Source organism: Garra rufa, chromosome 12 (assembly GCF_049309525.1).
Source record: "Garra rufa chromosome 12, GarRuf1.0, whole genome shotgun sequence".
Classification (NCBI taxonomy): domain Eukaryota; kingdom Metazoa; phylum Chordata; class Actinopteri; order Cypriniformes; family Cyprinidae; genus Garra; species Garra rufa.
Window position 1 is genome coordinate 41,203,745 of NC_133372.1, and position 17,848 is coordinate 41,221,592.

At 38.4% G+C, this 17,848-nt stretch overlaps 1 protein-coding gene across 1 annotated transcript in view; it reads left to right on the forward strand.

The window, feature by feature from the left end:
* chd6 (chromodomain helicase DNA binding protein 6) overlaps positions 1–17,103 on the forward strand; it is a 37,225-nt gene extending 20,122 nt beyond the window's left edge. The window contains exons 24-32 of the mRNA XM_073852587.1: positions 5–128; positions 210–2,072; positions 4,703–4,842; positions 6,874–7,095; positions 7,640–8,113; positions 8,638–8,868; positions 9,193–9,336; positions 9,930–10,034; positions 11,371–17,103. Of these exons, the coding sequence (XP_073708688.1) occupies positions 5–128; positions 210–2,072; positions 4,703–4,842; positions 6,874–7,095; positions 7,640–8,113; positions 8,638–8,868; positions 9,193–9,336; positions 9,930–10,034; positions 11,371–12,423 (4,356 nt within the window). The 3' untranslated portion in view covers positions 12,424–17,103. The remainder of the gene's footprint in view (positions 1–4; positions 129–209; positions 2,073–4,702; positions 4,843–6,873; positions 7,096–7,639; positions 8,114–8,637; positions 8,869–9,192; positions 9,337–9,929; positions 10,035–11,370) is intronic.
* Positions 17,104–17,848: the final 745 nt, after the last annotated feature.

The following is a 17,848-nucleotide window of genomic DNA, read 5'->3' on the forward strand; positions in this document are numbered from 1 at the left end:
TGACTGGAGCCAGTTCCGTGCCCTTGCTCGATTGGAGAGGAAGACGGATGAAAGCTTAGAAAGATATTTCCACAGCTTTGTTTCAATGTGTCGAACCGCCTGTAGACTGCCGCCCAGAAAAGATGAAGGTAAAATAGTTGATAAATAGAAGATTTAATAGAAGCTAAATCTGTCATAATGTAACCACAACCCTTTCTTGTCTCATGTAGGTAACGTGGATCCTTCACTGTTTGTGGAGCCTATTACAGAAGAGCGAGCTGCCCGAACATTGTACCGAATTGAGCTTTTGAGAAAGGTCCGTGAGCAAGTATTGCGCCACCCACTTTTGGGAGCAAGACTGCAGCTTTGTCGCCCTAGTCTGTACTTGCCCGTCTGGTGGGAGTGTGGCAAACATGACCGTGATCTTCTCATTGGGGTCGCTAAGCATGGTTTGAGTCGAACTGATTTTTATATCCTCAATGACCCTCAATTATCCTTCCTGGAGGCACACCGGAACTATGTTCATAAAGAAAACCACAGATATCCAGTCCCAGGCTTGCCCCACCACCATTGCTGCTTGTATGATGCCAACCTTGGGCATTGTCAGTCCCCACAACCTCCAGAGTATCACCCCACAGCTTCACACCACACACCAACACAGCTTGTCCATACTCATGGGCATCACCAGCCCACAGAAGTGGTGGCATCAGAGTCTGGAAGTTCCCTAGGGATAGGTACAGGAAACAGGGAAGGATTTTTGGATTGCCCTCCATTGGATGACTCTCTGGAGTTGGGGTCTTTACAACATGAAGGGTTGACATCAGATACACTACATGGAAAATCTGGTAAAGAGGCCTTTAATGGATTCCCGTTCAATTCTGCAACCGGTGGGCAGAATATGCTAAATTCATACGGTGTCCAAGGGGAGCTAAATGGGTCTCAAGGAGACATGGTGGACTCCATAGCTGGGAAACTTCGCAGTGATGTTCTGGTAGGAGAACAAGGGTCATCAGAGGAGACTGGCTTAATGGCTCCTTCTGTGGAACTTGATGAACTTCAAACTCCTTGGGAAAGCTCAGATCATGCTGAAACCTCTGACATGTTCAATGAGACTGATCCCATCTTGGGATCTCAAACTTTGGAGCCCAGCTTTCTCGATGCTCCTCAACCAGAAGATGGACGGGAGGGTGATGAAACACTCACTGATTGTTTGAGCATGCCTAGTTCAGACTCTCAAAGCAACCCTGTTGAACCTCTGGCACCGAGCTTCATGTTGTTCAAAGACCTTAATGTTGGAGAGGCTTCTGTGGATCAGACGGATCTATCAGCCAGTCTTCCAGAATATGTTCCACCACCACCTCTTGGACTCCCGGATGTGAGTCTTGACCAGACAGATCCCATTAGTGAGGAGCAAGAGGACAAGCTTAGTGATTCCAACATCACACATGGCGTTCCCAGTCCAGACGAAGGAGCTGAAAGCGTAGGATTTCATTTTGAGAAAGAAGACCTTTCTCCAGACAGTCTGAAGACAAAGGATACTCAAGATGAGATCGACAAGATGCCTTCAGTAGAGTCTCCAAGGGAAAATTGTCTCGAGGAAACCCAGAAAGGGGACTGCAAGGTGCCATTTGACGATTCCAATGGAGATCCTTGTGAAGTGGCCTTGGAAGAAACTTACGAAAAGCCTCTAACAGAGCCGGAAAAAGTGCCTTTAGAGGAATCTTATGATTTGACTTGTGATGAGACCCTGCAGGAGCCTTGCGAAGGGTTTCAGCAAGACACAGCGGAACAGCAATTGGAGGAAGAACCCTGCAAGGAACCGTCAGAGCCAATGGAAGAGTGCAATCTAACTAACACTACCCTCTCAACAGATTACCCTATCCCTTCTTCACTCCAATCATCTCCAACTACCTTACCTGACACCTCTGCATCTCCGGGCCTTGATGCAGTCCCAAAACAAGAGTTTCTCGTGGACCCAGTGGTGTCAGAAATGAAGCCTGAGCCAGATAGCACTACACAGACCCCTCACCTTGAGCAGACTGAGGTTTTGGAAGTAAAGGACAAGATAAAAGATGAAGGTGCAAAGACACCAGGTATTGTGGCTGTAGACTTTAGCTTTTTCAGCTTTTATGTTTGCCTTCTGATTGAGCCTTTTGGTTTAGGCTCACTTTATTGGTGCTAGGGATGGTTCGATACGTGTATCGGTACCGTTCGGTTCTCGGACAAATTCCAAATGGAAGTGATCATCCCTATCACCTTTGTGAGGGGACTAAGCGAATCTGCTTAGTGCTGACAGACACGGGTGTGTTTGACTTGAAGCGGCGCTACAGGCACCGATCGGTGTATGACATCAGAGCAACGCGAGAGTGATTATAACAAGAATATGGAACCATCAAGCGCTTTCGCAGTATTTTGATGTCATACACAGATTGGTCGCTGCAGCGCCGCTTCAAGTCGAACACACCCGTGTCTGTCAGCACTAAGCAGATTCGCTTAGTTATGCTAACAGTAAAAAGACATTAATGACATTAAAACAGCGACATCTGCTGACAGAGACCATGCTGTGTTGTCACGTAAACATCCCAGCTGAAGATTATAATGAGGAAATTACATCGCTCCCTTCGCCAAGTGCATTGCAAACGACTACATTATGACATGCACGTGCCCCAAGTCCCCCACAAAGGTGATAGGGATGATCACTTCCATTTGGAATTTGTCCGAGAACCGAACGGTACCGATACACGTATCGAACCATCCCTAATTGGTGCCAGAAGGATATACAGCTGAAGTCAAAAGTTTCTGCAAAATGTTAAATATTTGACCAAAATAAGAGGGATCATACAAAAGGCATGTTATTTTTTTTACTTTGTACTCACCTCAATGAGATATTTCACATAAAAGACATATACACATAGTTCACAAAGGAAAATAAAAGTTGAATATATAAAAATGACCCTGTTCAAAAGTTTACATACACTTGTTTCCTAATACTGTGTTGTTACCTGGATGATCCACAGCTGTGTTTTTATTAAGTGATAGTTGTTCACGAGTCCCTTACTAGTCCTGAACAGTAAAACTGCCCACTGTATTGAGATTTTGAGATCCATCTTTTCAAACTAAGGACAACTGAGGGACTCATTTGTAACTATTACAGAAGGTTTAAACGCTCACTGATGCTTTAGAAGGAAACACAATGCATTAGGAGCCAGAGGTGTACTTTTGAACAGAATAAAAACGTGTACATTTTTCTTGATTTGCCTAAATATCATTTTTTATTTTATTTAGTACTGTCCTTCAAAAGCTACAGGAGATACTTGCATGTTTCCCAGAAGACAAAATCGGTTAGATTTACTCTGATCTTTAAATTTAAAAAGTTTTCACCCCCTGCTCTTAATGCATAGTTTTTCCTTCTGGAGCATCAGTGAGCGTTTGAACCTTCTGTAATAGTTGCATATGAGTCCCTCAGTTGTCCTCAGTGTGAAAAAATGGATCTCAAAATCATACAGTCATTGCTGGAAAGGGTTCAAATCAAGGGGCAACCTTCCGGTCTCCCTCGTGAAACCAACACGGAAGTGACTGAAACTGCAATTCATCGACTGGCCGCTTGAGGCTGGCTGCAAAAGGGAGTCAATCCCATTGACACTCCATGTTAAAATGCCCAACTTTACAGCAGAAAAAAGTATGTTTACAGCCTGGTTCAAAAAATGGTTTTGGTCTATATAGCTAGTTTTGCCCTTCATGTCAACTGTGAGGGGGGTGAATTTTTTTTATAACTCATCGGTTTAAGTTATATTAAGCCTTAAAGTTCAGCATAATTAAGGGCGTGGTCACTTGAGTGACGGGGGATTGCCGCTGCTGTCACCACTGTCGCTCTAGGCGGGCGTGGTTTCAGCAACCAGCTCCACTCACATCCCGCCTTTTTGCCCATTTTTGATTATCCGGGAGTGACGCGCGATGACGCGATTCCAAGATGGCGACGGCCACTATGAGCTTCAAATTAGCGCTTCAGAATCCTACGGGTGACGTCACAGATACTACGTCCATATTTTTTACAGTCTATGGTTCAAATACACAAAAATACTGAAAAACCAAAGAATTTGTGGGAGCTGAGGGATTTTTCTAAAGAACAGCGGACAGTTTAACTGTTCAGGACAAACAAGGGACTCATGAACAACTATCACTTAAAAAAAACACAGTTGTGGATCATTCAGGTAACAACACCGTATTAAGAATCAAGATTATGTAAACCTTTGAACAGGGTCATTTTTATAAATTCAACTATTATTTTCTCTTGTGAACTATATGTAAATGCCTTTTATGTTAAGTGTCTTATTCAGGTCAGTACTAAATAAAAAATAACATGCATGTTGTATGATCCCTCTTATTTTGGTCAAATAATTAACATTTTGCAGATTATATGTGGAATAACTGACTCCTGACTGTTGAATTATTGATAAATATTGATGTTGTGGCCGCATTACCACCTTTAACATGTATTAAATAATTCAACAGTTTCTAATCAGGTATTTCTAATTGTTGACAAACACTAGTCAGATTTGCTTGATGGAATCACTTAGTATTTTCTGTACTGTTACTTGGCCAACTTATTAGATGCTAAGCCAACAAATTACATGCTGATAAATTATTGTATAGGTCTCATTTCTTTCTCTTATAGCATGCTTTGAATAATGATTCTTATTCTTATTCTTATTTGTTTTTTAAGCATTTTTGGGAGATGTTGATGGACCACGCTTTGCATTGCCCGTGTGTGAGATGGCAGACAGTGTCCATGAAATAAGGGAGCCAACTATTGCTCAGCTTCTACAAGAGAAAGCACTATTCTCCTTCTCAGAGTGGCCTAAGGTATTGTCATATTGGTGACCATTCTTCACTTTTCTTTTTCTACACTTTTCTTTTTAGAAGTACTTGTACTCGTAAAATTTAGCCGCACAATCAAAAACAGTCCAAAAAAAATCTGATCAAAAATTTGGCTTCCTATTACAAGATTTACAGGGGATTTTAGTTTTTACCTTTCTAGTGGCATTTTTTATTCAAAGTAAGTCATCTTTTATGTCAAAATGTAATATATATATATATATATATGTAAGCTTTTTAAAATTTCGAATTAAAACAATAGAATAGGAGCAAGTAGAGAAAGAAGAATAAATTACCAATTTTAAAAAAACATTTTTATATTACAAGTTTTCTGAAATGTGGAAAACACTGGATGATGTTAGTTTCAAAATTCTTGTTTAATTTTTTTGACATATTAGAGTCAAATGTTTTTACAAAGGGGAATTTGGGTGTCTAATTGTATCACCCCGTAATTCGGAAAAAAAACTTAGAACAGGCAGAAAACAATATATTTTTTACAAATTTGGGGGGAATAAAATGTTGTATAAAATCAAGCAAATTATATATGACCAAATACCTCTGTAAAATCCATCAGGATATAGACAGAAATAAAAAACAGTTTGATGTGTGGAAGTTCTACTGAAGTGGAGATTTATGGCTGAGTGTAGGAGAGAAAACTCATTTTGAGAAAACAGCCTTTTAAAAATATGTATTGTAATTTAAATCTATTGACACAAATAGATAAAGTGTTATAAAAGAAACACTTAACACTGTATTTTGGATATTTTCTTTCCACTAGTTTGAAAAAACACTTTATAAAACACCAAAAAGGCCAAAATCTCAAACTTGACAGGTGCATGAAAAAACAGCGTTTTTGCCTGCTGCGTCTCCCCATAAAAATCATTAAAAGCTGTCACTCATCTTGGTTCATCGTAGCCTCACACAGTTCCATTACAATCAACAAAGCTCTCCACAATGCACACTGAATCTCTTATTTACACTCTGTTTATAAAAGGATTTGTGAGATATGTCTGATACATTACTTAAAGGAGAACTCCGGTGTGATTTTGACCTAAAGTGTATTGAATCATGATACCGAGTGTAAACGTACCTTGCATATCTCATCTCGTCTTGTCCACTGCTGTCCGAAATCTGGGGTCAGTTAGCCGATGCTCACAACAGCTTGTCAATGAAAGTCAATCGGGCATCGAAGGAGCCATGTAAATAAATCACTGTTTTACGCCATTTATGAGGCACAAAGTAGCTCCACACTTCATTGGTAGACTTCCAAGGGCCCTGACATTTAAAACGAGACATTGAGAACTTAGAAAAAGCACCGGTAGTTTATTTACAAGTAGATTTATACAGACAGTAACCGCAAGAAGTTTAGCGGCCGCCGCCATCTTAAATGTAGTCACGATAAGTCGAGTGTCGAGCACCAAGGAAACTACAACCTGATACGTTGATAAGCTGATAAATTCCTTGGTGCTCGACACTCGACTTATCGAGTTATAATGTCTCGTTTTAAATGTCAGGGCCCTTGGAAGTCTACCAATGAAGTGTGGAGCTACTTTGTGCCTCGTAAATGGCGTAAAACAGTGATTTATTTACATGGCTCCTTCGATGCCCGATTGACTTTCATTGACAAGCTGTTGTGAGCATCGGCTAACTGACCCCAGATTTCGGACAGCAGTGGACAAGACGAGATGAGATATGCAAGGTACGTTTACACTCGGTATCATGATTCAATACACTTTAGGTCAAAATCACACCGGAGTTCTCCTTTAATGTTGCAAAAACGCATAGAAATCTTTGAAGCTCTCCTCAGCACAAACACAAATGTACTGATCGGGTCAGTCACACTAGTGCTCCTAAATATTTTTTCATAGTCACGCAGTAGTTTTCAGTCACAAATGCGAGTGAAATGGTCACACTGTTGAGCCCTGATTAGTTACACTGAAAATATATAGAATATTTAGCTGAAATTTTCTGCAGTTAGACCCATTCCATACCCTTTTTTTGTCTTTTTGCTCTCTACAGGACAGAGTGGTCATCAACCGTATTGACAGTATCTGCCACACTATCTTAAAGGGGAAGTGGCCTTCCTCTAGTCAACAGTTTGAGTCTCCCACCTCATTGGCTAACACCTGCGTGCCCAGCAGTGCCCACCAGAGGGCAGGATTTCTGTCTACCAGAATGCCTATATCTCAGAGCCTTAACTTTAACCTCCCACACACAGTATCCCATTTACCAAAGGTAGGTGTAGGTTTTTTAAGGTGTCTGCAAATTCTTAAAGCAACACCAAAGAGGTTTTTTACCTTAAAATAATGTTTCCGAACTCGTGTCAGTTGTTCATCAACTCATAACAGGGTGAAACGGCACTTGAGCATTCGCTTTGCGACCCTCTATCGGCCATAACTGCACTATGTAAGTTTGGGTCGTCGGGTAGCGGTTTTGTAGTTCAAATGAGACTACAAATGCGACTTGCTTTACGGAAAAAAAAAAATAGCAAACAATGTCATTATTATGTTTTATTTCGTTTTCATACTTTCATAAAGTCATGCAACATACTCTACCTTGTCACTGGACATCGTTATTTCCAAAGCCGGTCCTGGATAGCCTCCAAACAAATAACGTGCATGTGACGCAACGGTAGGCTAAAATTATTTACGACAGCGGTAATGGATAATTCCACTTCCAACCTGTAGAGGGAGCGAAGTTCTTTGGTGTTGCTTTAAAAAGTAGTAAAATAGATTTAATTAACTGAAACATGGAGACTGATTTACAACTCTTGTCCCAATAGGAGCGATTAGTGGCCCCAGCATTTCTCCCCGAGCTCAAACGTCCTAGACGTGGGTTTGAATTCGAGGCAGAAGTCCTTGCCAAACCAAGCCATCTTGGAGAAAAGATCCAGGTTGGCGTGCCTCATCGTGCTAACGCTCTTCTTCTTAATGGCTGGCAGGACGCCGCTATTGACCTCTCCAAACCAACAGAGCTAACAGTTGGTGGAGACAGTGGGCCAATCGGTCAGATGAGCCACACTGTCCAGTCAGCGCCTCATAAAATAACTGGGATAGGCTCCATACAAGGCTCACTGGGATTGGATATGGCTGGGATTTTGCAGGCTGGCCTGATTCATCCTGTCACGGGGCAAATTGTCAACGGCGGTCTTCGACGTGATGATTCAATGTTGAGACGGAGGAGAGGACGAAGAAAAAATGTGGAGACTCCTGATCTCAGCTTTATGAAGGGACGAAGCGTGAACTTGTCTGAACAACAGGTTTGTTTTACAAATCAATTTTTGCAGGTTTTATACATACATATCAGTATAAATAGGCTAAAAATCACAATGGCTCCTTATCATTTTAACATTGTATTATTTGTTTTATGAAACATAAAAGGATATGCTTGGCAAATGTACTCTTCTTTTCTGTACAAAGAAAGTTAGTGATGATTTATCCCGCAAAAGCTCACGAAAAGTAAAAAAGCACCATCAAAGATTGAAGTATTCTTCAGAAGTGGTATGGGGTACTTTTTTGATGTTACTTTTTTGGGGTACTTTTTGAAACTAATTTGATGTTTTTATAAAGATTTACCACGAAAATATGTAAAATATTAATATGAAAGATCTTACATGGTCTCTTTTGTGATGTTGATAAAAGCTTAGTTTGAAAGCTTTATTTCTTGGAACTTGCCTCAAAAATAGCCTTTGATGCTGGTATGGCACTGAAATGAACAAATAAATAATACTATGAAATCGATATAGCTGCCAAGTGTTGTGTTTATCTTTTTTATACTTCGCAGAGCGGCTCAGAGAGTATCAGCCACCCTGTTGTGTCCTCCACATCCTCCCAGTCCGAAGGCCCTCCAGCCACCCCAACTACACTTCCTTCTCACCCTCCAGCACCCTCTCCAGCTCCTCCTCCAGCCACAGAGACCCTGAATGTGAGCATAGACAGGGAAACGGCCAATAAAGGCCTAATGGAATGGCTCCGACAAAACCCCAACTATAACATGGAGCTTTCTGCTTATCCGGTTAGACATTTTCATTTGAGCATCTATTAAACATCCTAGTAGTTAAAGTTATGAATTACATTTTTGTCTTGCGTTTTAAATTTCCTGTTTCACTTGTAAATACATCACATTATTACTAAAACAGATAACAGATCACATGCAAATGCAATTTCATGTTGACTTTAATGCTGCTGTCTCTTTATTTGTGTGTGTACTTTAAAATTGATAGCTTATTCCATCCAGAAAGATATTTAAATTATCCTAATTGTAAATATATTGGTTGTATACTATAATTGATGTTTAATACATTACTATAACCAAATTGAAATTGCACGTCTTTCTTAGTCTCAGAATGCAAGCATGTTGCACAGTTTCTTGGAGCGTCCGAAGCAGAGAAGGCATCGCTGCAAAGACCCAACCAAGCTTGATGTCAACTCTTTAACTGGGGAGGAGAGAGTCCCAGTAGTGCACAGAAACACAGGCCGCAGGGTAACAAACACATGCATACGCTACCAGTCAAAAGATTTTTTATGTTTTTTAAAGAAGTCTCTTCTGCTTACCAAGCCTGCATTTATTTGATCCAAAGCACAGTAAAAACCAGTCATATTTTACTATTTAAGATATCTGTTTTCTATTTGAAAATGTAATTTCTTCCTATGATCAAAGCAATATTTTCTGAATCACTTTTGATGCTGTTCTTTTGAATTTTCTATTTATCAAAGAAACCTGAAAAAATGCTACTCAGCTGTTTTCAACAGTAATAATAATAAATGTTTTTTTTTTTAGAGCAAATCAGAATATTAGAATGAATTCTGAAGGAACATGTGACTGGAGTAATGCTAAAAATTCAACTTTGAAATCACAGGAATAATTTATTCAAATAGAAAGCAGTTATTTTAAATAGTAAAAATATTTCAGAAATGTTTTTTTCTGTACTTTGGATCAAATAAATGCAAGCTTGGTGAGCAGAAGAGACTTCTTTAAAAACATTAAAAAAAAACAACTTTTGACTGGGAGTGTACATATATATTCTTTCTAGTTTGTTTCATTTCATTTTAATGCCACAATTCCTATGGTTGCAGCTTGGTGGCGCTATGGCTCCAGCCATTAAAGAGCTCTCCCGATGGCTCGATGCAAACTCAGAATACTCTGTGGCTCCTGATTGGGCAGATGTGGTAAAGCACTCGGTGAGTCATATATATTCTTTATATAAAGAGACTGGAAACTGCAAGAAGAGGAGCAGAGATTGTTGTGAAGCCACTTGTGAATATGTAGTAAACTAAACTAAACATTAAAATTTCAAGGCTCATCTTCTAAATGTTAGCTAAGAGTGAAAGCAATAAAGAAATCTAATAAGATCACAATCTTGCTTAAGCACCACAAAGTCCTTGAGGAGGTGGCCCTCCTTATAGATAGCCTTGGAAAAAAGCATTGGCATTTTTACTGCAATGTGTTCATGTCTTCTGCATGAAATCCCCCATAGGGATGTCTGTAAATTTACAATATTCTGTATTGTATATTAATTTATTATTAAGTTGGATAAGTCTAAATACACTGCCATTCAAAAGTTTGGGATCAGTAAGATTTTAATTTTCTTATGAATTTACTTAAACAAGAATACAGAAAAAAACTGTTATACTGTGAAATATAAAATAATGGTTTAAAATAATGGTTATTTTAATATATTTTAAAATATAATTTATTCCTGTGATCAAAGCTGCATTTTCATCAACCATTACTCCAGTCTTCAGTGTCACATAATCCTTCATAAATCATTCTAATCTAAGTTATTACTTTTATATATTATATTATGCTTAATATTTGTTTGGAACTAGTAATTCTTTTTTCAGGATTCTTTGATGAATAGAAAGTTAAAAAGAACGGCATTTATTGAAATTAGAAATCGTTTCTAACATTTTTATCAATTTAACATATCCTTGGTGAATAAAAGTAATAATTTCTTTCATAAAAAGAAGTAATAAAAAATTATTGACCACAAGCTTTTAAAAGGTAGTGTATATTGTAACAAAATTTCTATTTTAAATAAATGCTGTTCTTTTTAACTTTTTATTTATTAAAGAATCCTGAAAGTATCATAGTTCCAACAAAATATTAAGCATAAACTGTTTTCAACATTGATTATAAATCAGCATATTAGAATAATTTCTGATGGACAGGATGTGGCACTGAAGACTAGATTAATGATGCTGAAAATTCAGCTTTGCATCACAGGAATTTATTACATTTTATAAATTTACATAGAAAACAGTTAATTTACATTGAAATAATCTTTCACAACATTTCAGTTTTTTTTTTTCTGGGTTTTTGATCAAAAAAATGCAGCCTTGATAAGCATAAAAACTTAAAAAAAAAAATGAAAATCTTAACCTTAACCTTTTAAACAGCAGTGTATGTTTATGGATGTAAATAATTTTAAAATATTATTTTATAATTTAACATTTTTATCTGCTTGAATGTCAGTTTATAAATTCTGTTAAATGTTTTTATATCCCACAATCCCAGGGCTTCCTACCAGAGGGCAAATTCACACGCATCCTCTCTGCACCCGTGAGTCGGGATCCCGGCCCACGCAGGAGAGGCAGGCGACCTCGCAATGAGATGCCCAAAGTCCCCGAGCTCCCTGCTGGCATGGGTCCGCTCTTCATGAACGGCGGGCTCATTAGCAGCATGGATCTGGTTAGCTTACCCAATCTCCGCAACGTCCCCGGCATCCCGCTTACCGGTATCATGGGCTTTCCTCACGGTTTCGCCACCACCGTACCATCAGGAGAAGATGCCAAGAACGGCCTCAGCATGCTGCCCATGATGCTCCACAGCATGGCGGCTGTGCAGCCGCCCATGTACAGTGCTCACATGAGTGGAATAATGAATCAACCGCTGTCCACTGCGACGTCAACTGCAACCGCATCCTCCACTACAGTGAGCGTGACTTCTACGAACTCCGCAACAGTAACCTCAACCTCCAGCCCGGCGGATAGTTCAGATTCTGCGCCTCAGCGTGAAAACGCAAGCTCTCCGATGAGCACGGAGAACGGGAATAAGGAGGACGCAAAGCAAGGCGGGGAAGAGAAGAAAGTGTCCGCTTCGGTGTCTACAGCTGCGGCCACTAGCAGCAGCAGTAGTAGTAGCATCACAAGCACCGGCAGCCATTTGACCTTTAACCCCTTTCTAATCCCGGGAATGTCGCATAGTCTGTTGTATCCGCATATGTTCTTGCCACCAGGCAGTATAATGGCTCTACCTGCTATGCCTGCAGCAGACAGCACGGGCAGCCCCAAGAGGAAGAGGAAGAAGGTTAGGGAGGAAGGACCAGAGGAGGGAAGCGGCAGTGTTGGTGTGCATATAGATGGTGTGGATTCGAAAGAGGTTAAAGACGAACAGACACCCGAACAAAAGAGCCAAGAGGGCGGGATGGAAGAAGGCAGGCCTGATGTAGATTTACCTCAGGTCAAAGATCCTTCTGACCTCATAAATCCTTTCGAGGATAAAAGTACTGAGGAAAAGGACAAAAACGCGTTAGGAGATGCTCAAGGCTCGTGTGACGGTGAAGACTAGAATGCATCCTCGCGTTCGGGCCGCAGTACTTTTGTGTGTGTCGTGTCGGTAAAAGTTTGTGTATAGAACTTTGATTATCAACGTATTGTTTATAGATCTGCCCTTGTAATTTCACTCACATCTACTTTAGCTTTTGGGTGTGTGCTAAAGAAATAGACACTTGAAGCATGCAAACGCTCAGAGGTCTCGAATCCTAAAAAAGGGATATCTTCATTGGTGTTAGCGTGTTCCTTTTGCATCACGGGAATGGATACTCAGACGATTCTGTCTATTGACGGAGAATGCTCCTAGTGACCCCAGTGGGTTTCCCATTCGATTAGGTGTTATTCACTAGCATCTTTCACAGATTCTCAGAAAGCGGTAGGATGTTGGTATTGTGCGAAAAACAGACGGCGGTGTCACTTCATAATGGCGTTTCGGATCACGCTCTTATAGCTGCATAAGACCTAGATTCGTGTTTTGAAACATAATGTAAAGAAAACACTCATCCCATTGGTAGATTACCAGCAGAGCTGCATCCGATGGACCACAGTATTTTGTTCTTAGTTGCTTGCTGCTATGTATTCATTTTAGTGAAGATTTTAACCTAAATCTCTTACAAAGCTATAGGTGGCATGAGTGCAACATGGTGAGTGCAATGGAAACTCAAATTGATGGCAAAGAACAATCCTGAGATTGATTTATCTTGTCTCGTTTGTCTTGTTGTTTTTGATGTCATTTCCACGTGATAAAAGCCCCCGTTGGGATACTACTAATCATTTATAGAAATGGCTATACAGTTGAGGTCAAAAGTGTACACCCCCTTTTAGAATCTGCTAAATAAGAGGAATAATACAAAATGCATGTTATTGTTTATTTAGTACTGACTTAAATAAGATATTTCACATAAGATGTTTACATATAGTCCACTAGAGAAAATAATAGTTGAATTTATAAAAATGACCCTGTTCAGAAGTTCACATCCCCTTTATTCTTAATACTGTGTTGTTACATGAATGATTCACAGCTGTGTTTTTGTTTAGTTATATCTGTTCATGAGTCCCTTGTTTGTCCTAAACAGTTAAACTGCCTGCTGTTCTTCAGAAAAATCCTTCAGGTCCCACAATTTTTGGGGGTTTCAAACATTTTTGTGTATTTAAACCCTTTTCAACAATGACTGATTGTGAACTCCATCTTTTCACACTGAGGCATTAAAACAATGAATTAAGAGCCGGGGTGAAAACTTTTGAACAGAATGGCAATTTTCTTTTTTCTTATTTTGCCTAAATATCATGTTGTTTCATTTAGTACTGCCCTTCAGAGGCTGCAGAAGACTGGTACGTTTCCTAGAAGACAAAATAAATTAAATTTACCCTGATCTTCAAATTCAAAAATCAGCTCTTAATGCATGTTTTTTCCTTCTAAAGCATCAGTGAGAGTTTGAACCTTCTGTAATAGTTACAAATGAGTCTCTCAGTTGTCCTCAGTGTGAAAAGCTGGATCTCAAAATCATACAGTCATTGTTGGAAAGGGTTCAAATACACAAAAATGTTTGAAACCCAAAGAATTTGTGAAGACCAGCAGGCAGTTTATGACTCATGAACAACTATCACTAAAAACAGCTGTGGATCATTCATGTAACAGCACAGTATTACGAATCAAGGGGATGTAAACTTTTGAACAAGGTCATTTTTATAAATTCAACTAGTATTTTCTCTTGTGGACTATATGTAAACATCTTTTATGTGAAATATCTTATTCAGGTCAGTACTAAATAAACAATAACATGCATTTTGTATGATCTCTCTTATACTGATAAAGTAACATTTTGCAGATTCTGAACAGGGTATGTAAACTTTTGACTTCAACTGTAAATACTTATGGGTGTTGCAAGTTTAAAGTCTGATGCAAAGCAGATGGTTAAAACATTGCGAGAACTGTGTTTTTAGTGAATTTAAAAGGATAATTCACCCTAAAATTAAAGTTCTGTCATCATTTCACACTTACGACATTCAAACCTGTATGAATTTCGTCTGTGGAGCACAAAAGCAACATGCTCACATTAACAAATGGCTGTTAAACTTTAAAGATGACGATGAAACTACTCCATATGACTACTTTTTCTTGTGCAAACTACCTTGAGTCTTTAAAAGACTCGGAATATAACTTTCACAGTGCGTTCATTTTTGCTTTTGTACAATTGAAAAGCAGCATTAGCATTATTCAAAACATCTCCTTTGTGTTCCACTGAAGAAAAGCAAGTTGTACAGGTTTGGAACAACATAAGGAGTGAATAAATGTTGCCAGAAAGTTACGTTTTGGATGAAATATTCCTTCACCCAAAATAAGATGCTCAAATATCTTTGCAAAGATGGGGTTGATGGGGTTGACAGGAAGACGTCAGAGCGTCTCGTTCTCCTCATGGGTTACATTGCTCTTATTTTCTCTGGTGCGTTTGAAAATACTGTAGAGTAAAACCTACCAAGATTTTTGAACACATGTAAAATCTAGCTGTATATTGCTGTTACTTTTCTTTACAAGCACACAATGTTATTTTTTGTCCTCTACAGTATGTCTCATATTGGGAGGATGTGTAAAAAAAAAATCAGCACTAATGTTTCTTTTATTTGAAATACTTTACACTAGTTGATAACCAGAGATAATTTAAGTCCTTTTCTTCTCCCCCAGTCTCAACAGGGTCTCTCTTTTGTGGGAGTATTCATTTTCCAACCTTTTCATCATATATATTTTTTTTTTTTAAGTTTTCAGATGTGAAAACATTTTTGCACAGTCTTTTTGGTGAATGTTTACCTGTAATTGTGTTCCGTCTTGTTTGTTTATGTGTGTTCGTGTGGACGCATGCGCACGCTTGCACATGTCACTTCCTGTACATTTTGACCTATGTAAACCTGTACTGTAAATCTTGTCTAAACAAACAAACAAAAAAAAAAATCATGGTCACCTTCAAAAGAAAAAAACATGCTGTTGTTGCCTTGTCACATTATTTGTGACACCATGATGTAATTTATTTGGCTTTTATTTCTCTTGCCAAAATCACCAAATACGACATTTCCCTTTCCTCATCACGTGTTTTATTATGTTCACTTTGCAATGCCTTATTTAGTGGTTTATATTTGGATGTTTGTTACATCTTTATGTTGGAAAATATATATCAAAGTACTTGTGTACAGTGTCAACGTTTTGGGAAGCAGTCTCAGTCAGACTAGTTCAAATCTAGTTGTACAGATACTGGCTGCTTTGTGTTTTTTATTTTTGTGTGTGTAAAACTTCAAATCATAAAAATGAAATAACACAATCAGGTCTTTTTCCTTTCTCTAAACTCATTCAAAGCAGTATTGCAAAGCACAAAGTCTTCACGACTTTCAAAAATGTCTCGTTGTTAGTCTGAAAGCGTACCTCGGATCTCTCTATTGTCCCTAGTCTGCAACATCTGGTGAACAAAAACTCACGGACCTCGTCTAGACGTCTGGATGATTCTATTATCCTTGCGTTTGCAACTCGGTTAAAGGCCTTCAACATTTCATAAGCACAGCCAGTATGTGTACAACTGGAAAATTCAGACAGTTAGACTGAGAATGCTGCGTTGCTGGTTGTAAGTGTATTGATTTTATAAATGTACTGTTTGTTGAAAATGTACAGTTTGAAAACGCAACAATGTTGTTGGAAAAACGCTCCTGTTTAATTGAATTTGAATCACGGTGTTTGAAAAGAAAGTCTCCCCGGTGCAACAACGAACATATGTTCAATTCTGCATCCTGGTAACACTCCAGAAAGCTATTTTTGTCTTTCTCCCTAGCTGAAACTGTTTGGTAGGTCGTCCAAAAGTCTGATCAATTACGATTTTTACCTGTATTTATTGTTTTACTGTCTCAGCGATGTCTCCCTGTGTATTGCAACATGTACATAAACTTGCTGTCTCCAAGTTTTGGATGTTTTCCCATATGGGAAGTCTACACTGCACTCCATAAAAGCAGAACTGTTCTGAAAACGGTAACGTTGACTCTATCTGTGTGTATAAATACGTCTCTGGATGGTTGCTCCCAAAAGCCTTCCCCATTGGCCCCCTACCTCCATTTTTTCATCAAAGGGAGATCATTGTAGTAGCTTTGCGTAGGTCATTTCCAATGCAAAATGAGAATTGGGAATTTTGTGGTATATGCCAGTGTCATTTTGATATTTCCGATGCTTTCAAATATGCACGTAGCAGGAGACTGGATTTTGCTTTGCATGTCAGAACCCAGTCACAACATCTGAGGCAAAGAAAACCAGGCTACTATGGAGTGTTTGTTGTAACAGCTGCTTAGCCAGACAGAATAAAATCCGGACTGAAGTCTTTAGTGTTCAAGGCATTTGCGTCTCTATTGAGCCTATGCTGGAGGTTCTGTTCCTTAAGATCTTGTAGAATAACATTGAATCAATTTGATACAACTAACAGTGGTCAGTGTTCAGTTCATGACAAGGAAGTACTGTAAGTTCGTAGTTACATTGAAGCAAGTGCACTACATTGGGATGATTACACAAGGTAAAAAGTGAACTTATACTCTTGGTATGAAATCTGCAGCAATGCCGAGAGTCGTGGGTGTTTTTATTATTTTATTTGACTTTATTTTTTTATTTTGGGATATTTCTTTTTTTTTTTTTTTTTTTTTCAAATAGCTCCTGTACACTGATGTGGACCAATCATATAATTCAAACCATGGTATGTGATCTTTTATTGTGCAATAAAAGATGACTTTCAACTTTCAAGTCAGTATGTCTTATGTTGATCAGTTAGTTTTGTATCAAACATTTTTAGTAATAGTTCTAGTTTCTTGCTTATTCTAGCTAATGACTGATTCATTGTTGGATAAATCAGTGATTGAGCAAATAATGAAATGAATGCAAGTTTGGAAAACTGTAAAATTAGTTTTATAATTACATGTACCAGTCAAAAGGTTTTGAACAGTGAGATTTTTAATGTTTTTTTTTTTTTAAGAATTCTCCTCTGTTCACCAATCTTGCATTTATTTGATCCAAAATAAAGCAAGAGCTGTAATATGTGAAAATTCTTTTTTTATTATTTAAAATAACCACTTTCTATTTGAATATATCTTAAAATGTAATTTATTCCTGTGATCAAAAACACATTTTCAGGATTTTTTTGGTCCAAAGATCAGCATTTATCTGAAATAAAAAGCTTTTGTAACATTATACACTATACCATTCAAAAGCTTGTATTTTTCAGAATTACAGAAATATATAATACTTTTATTTAGCAAGGATGCTTGATCAAAATTGATTATAAGACATTTATAACGTTACAAAAGATTACTATTTGAGATGCTATTTTCTGTTCATCAAAAAACCCTGAAAAAATCTACTCAGCTGTTATCAACATAATAATAAATGTTTTTTTAACAACAATTTCTGAAGGATCCTGTGACTG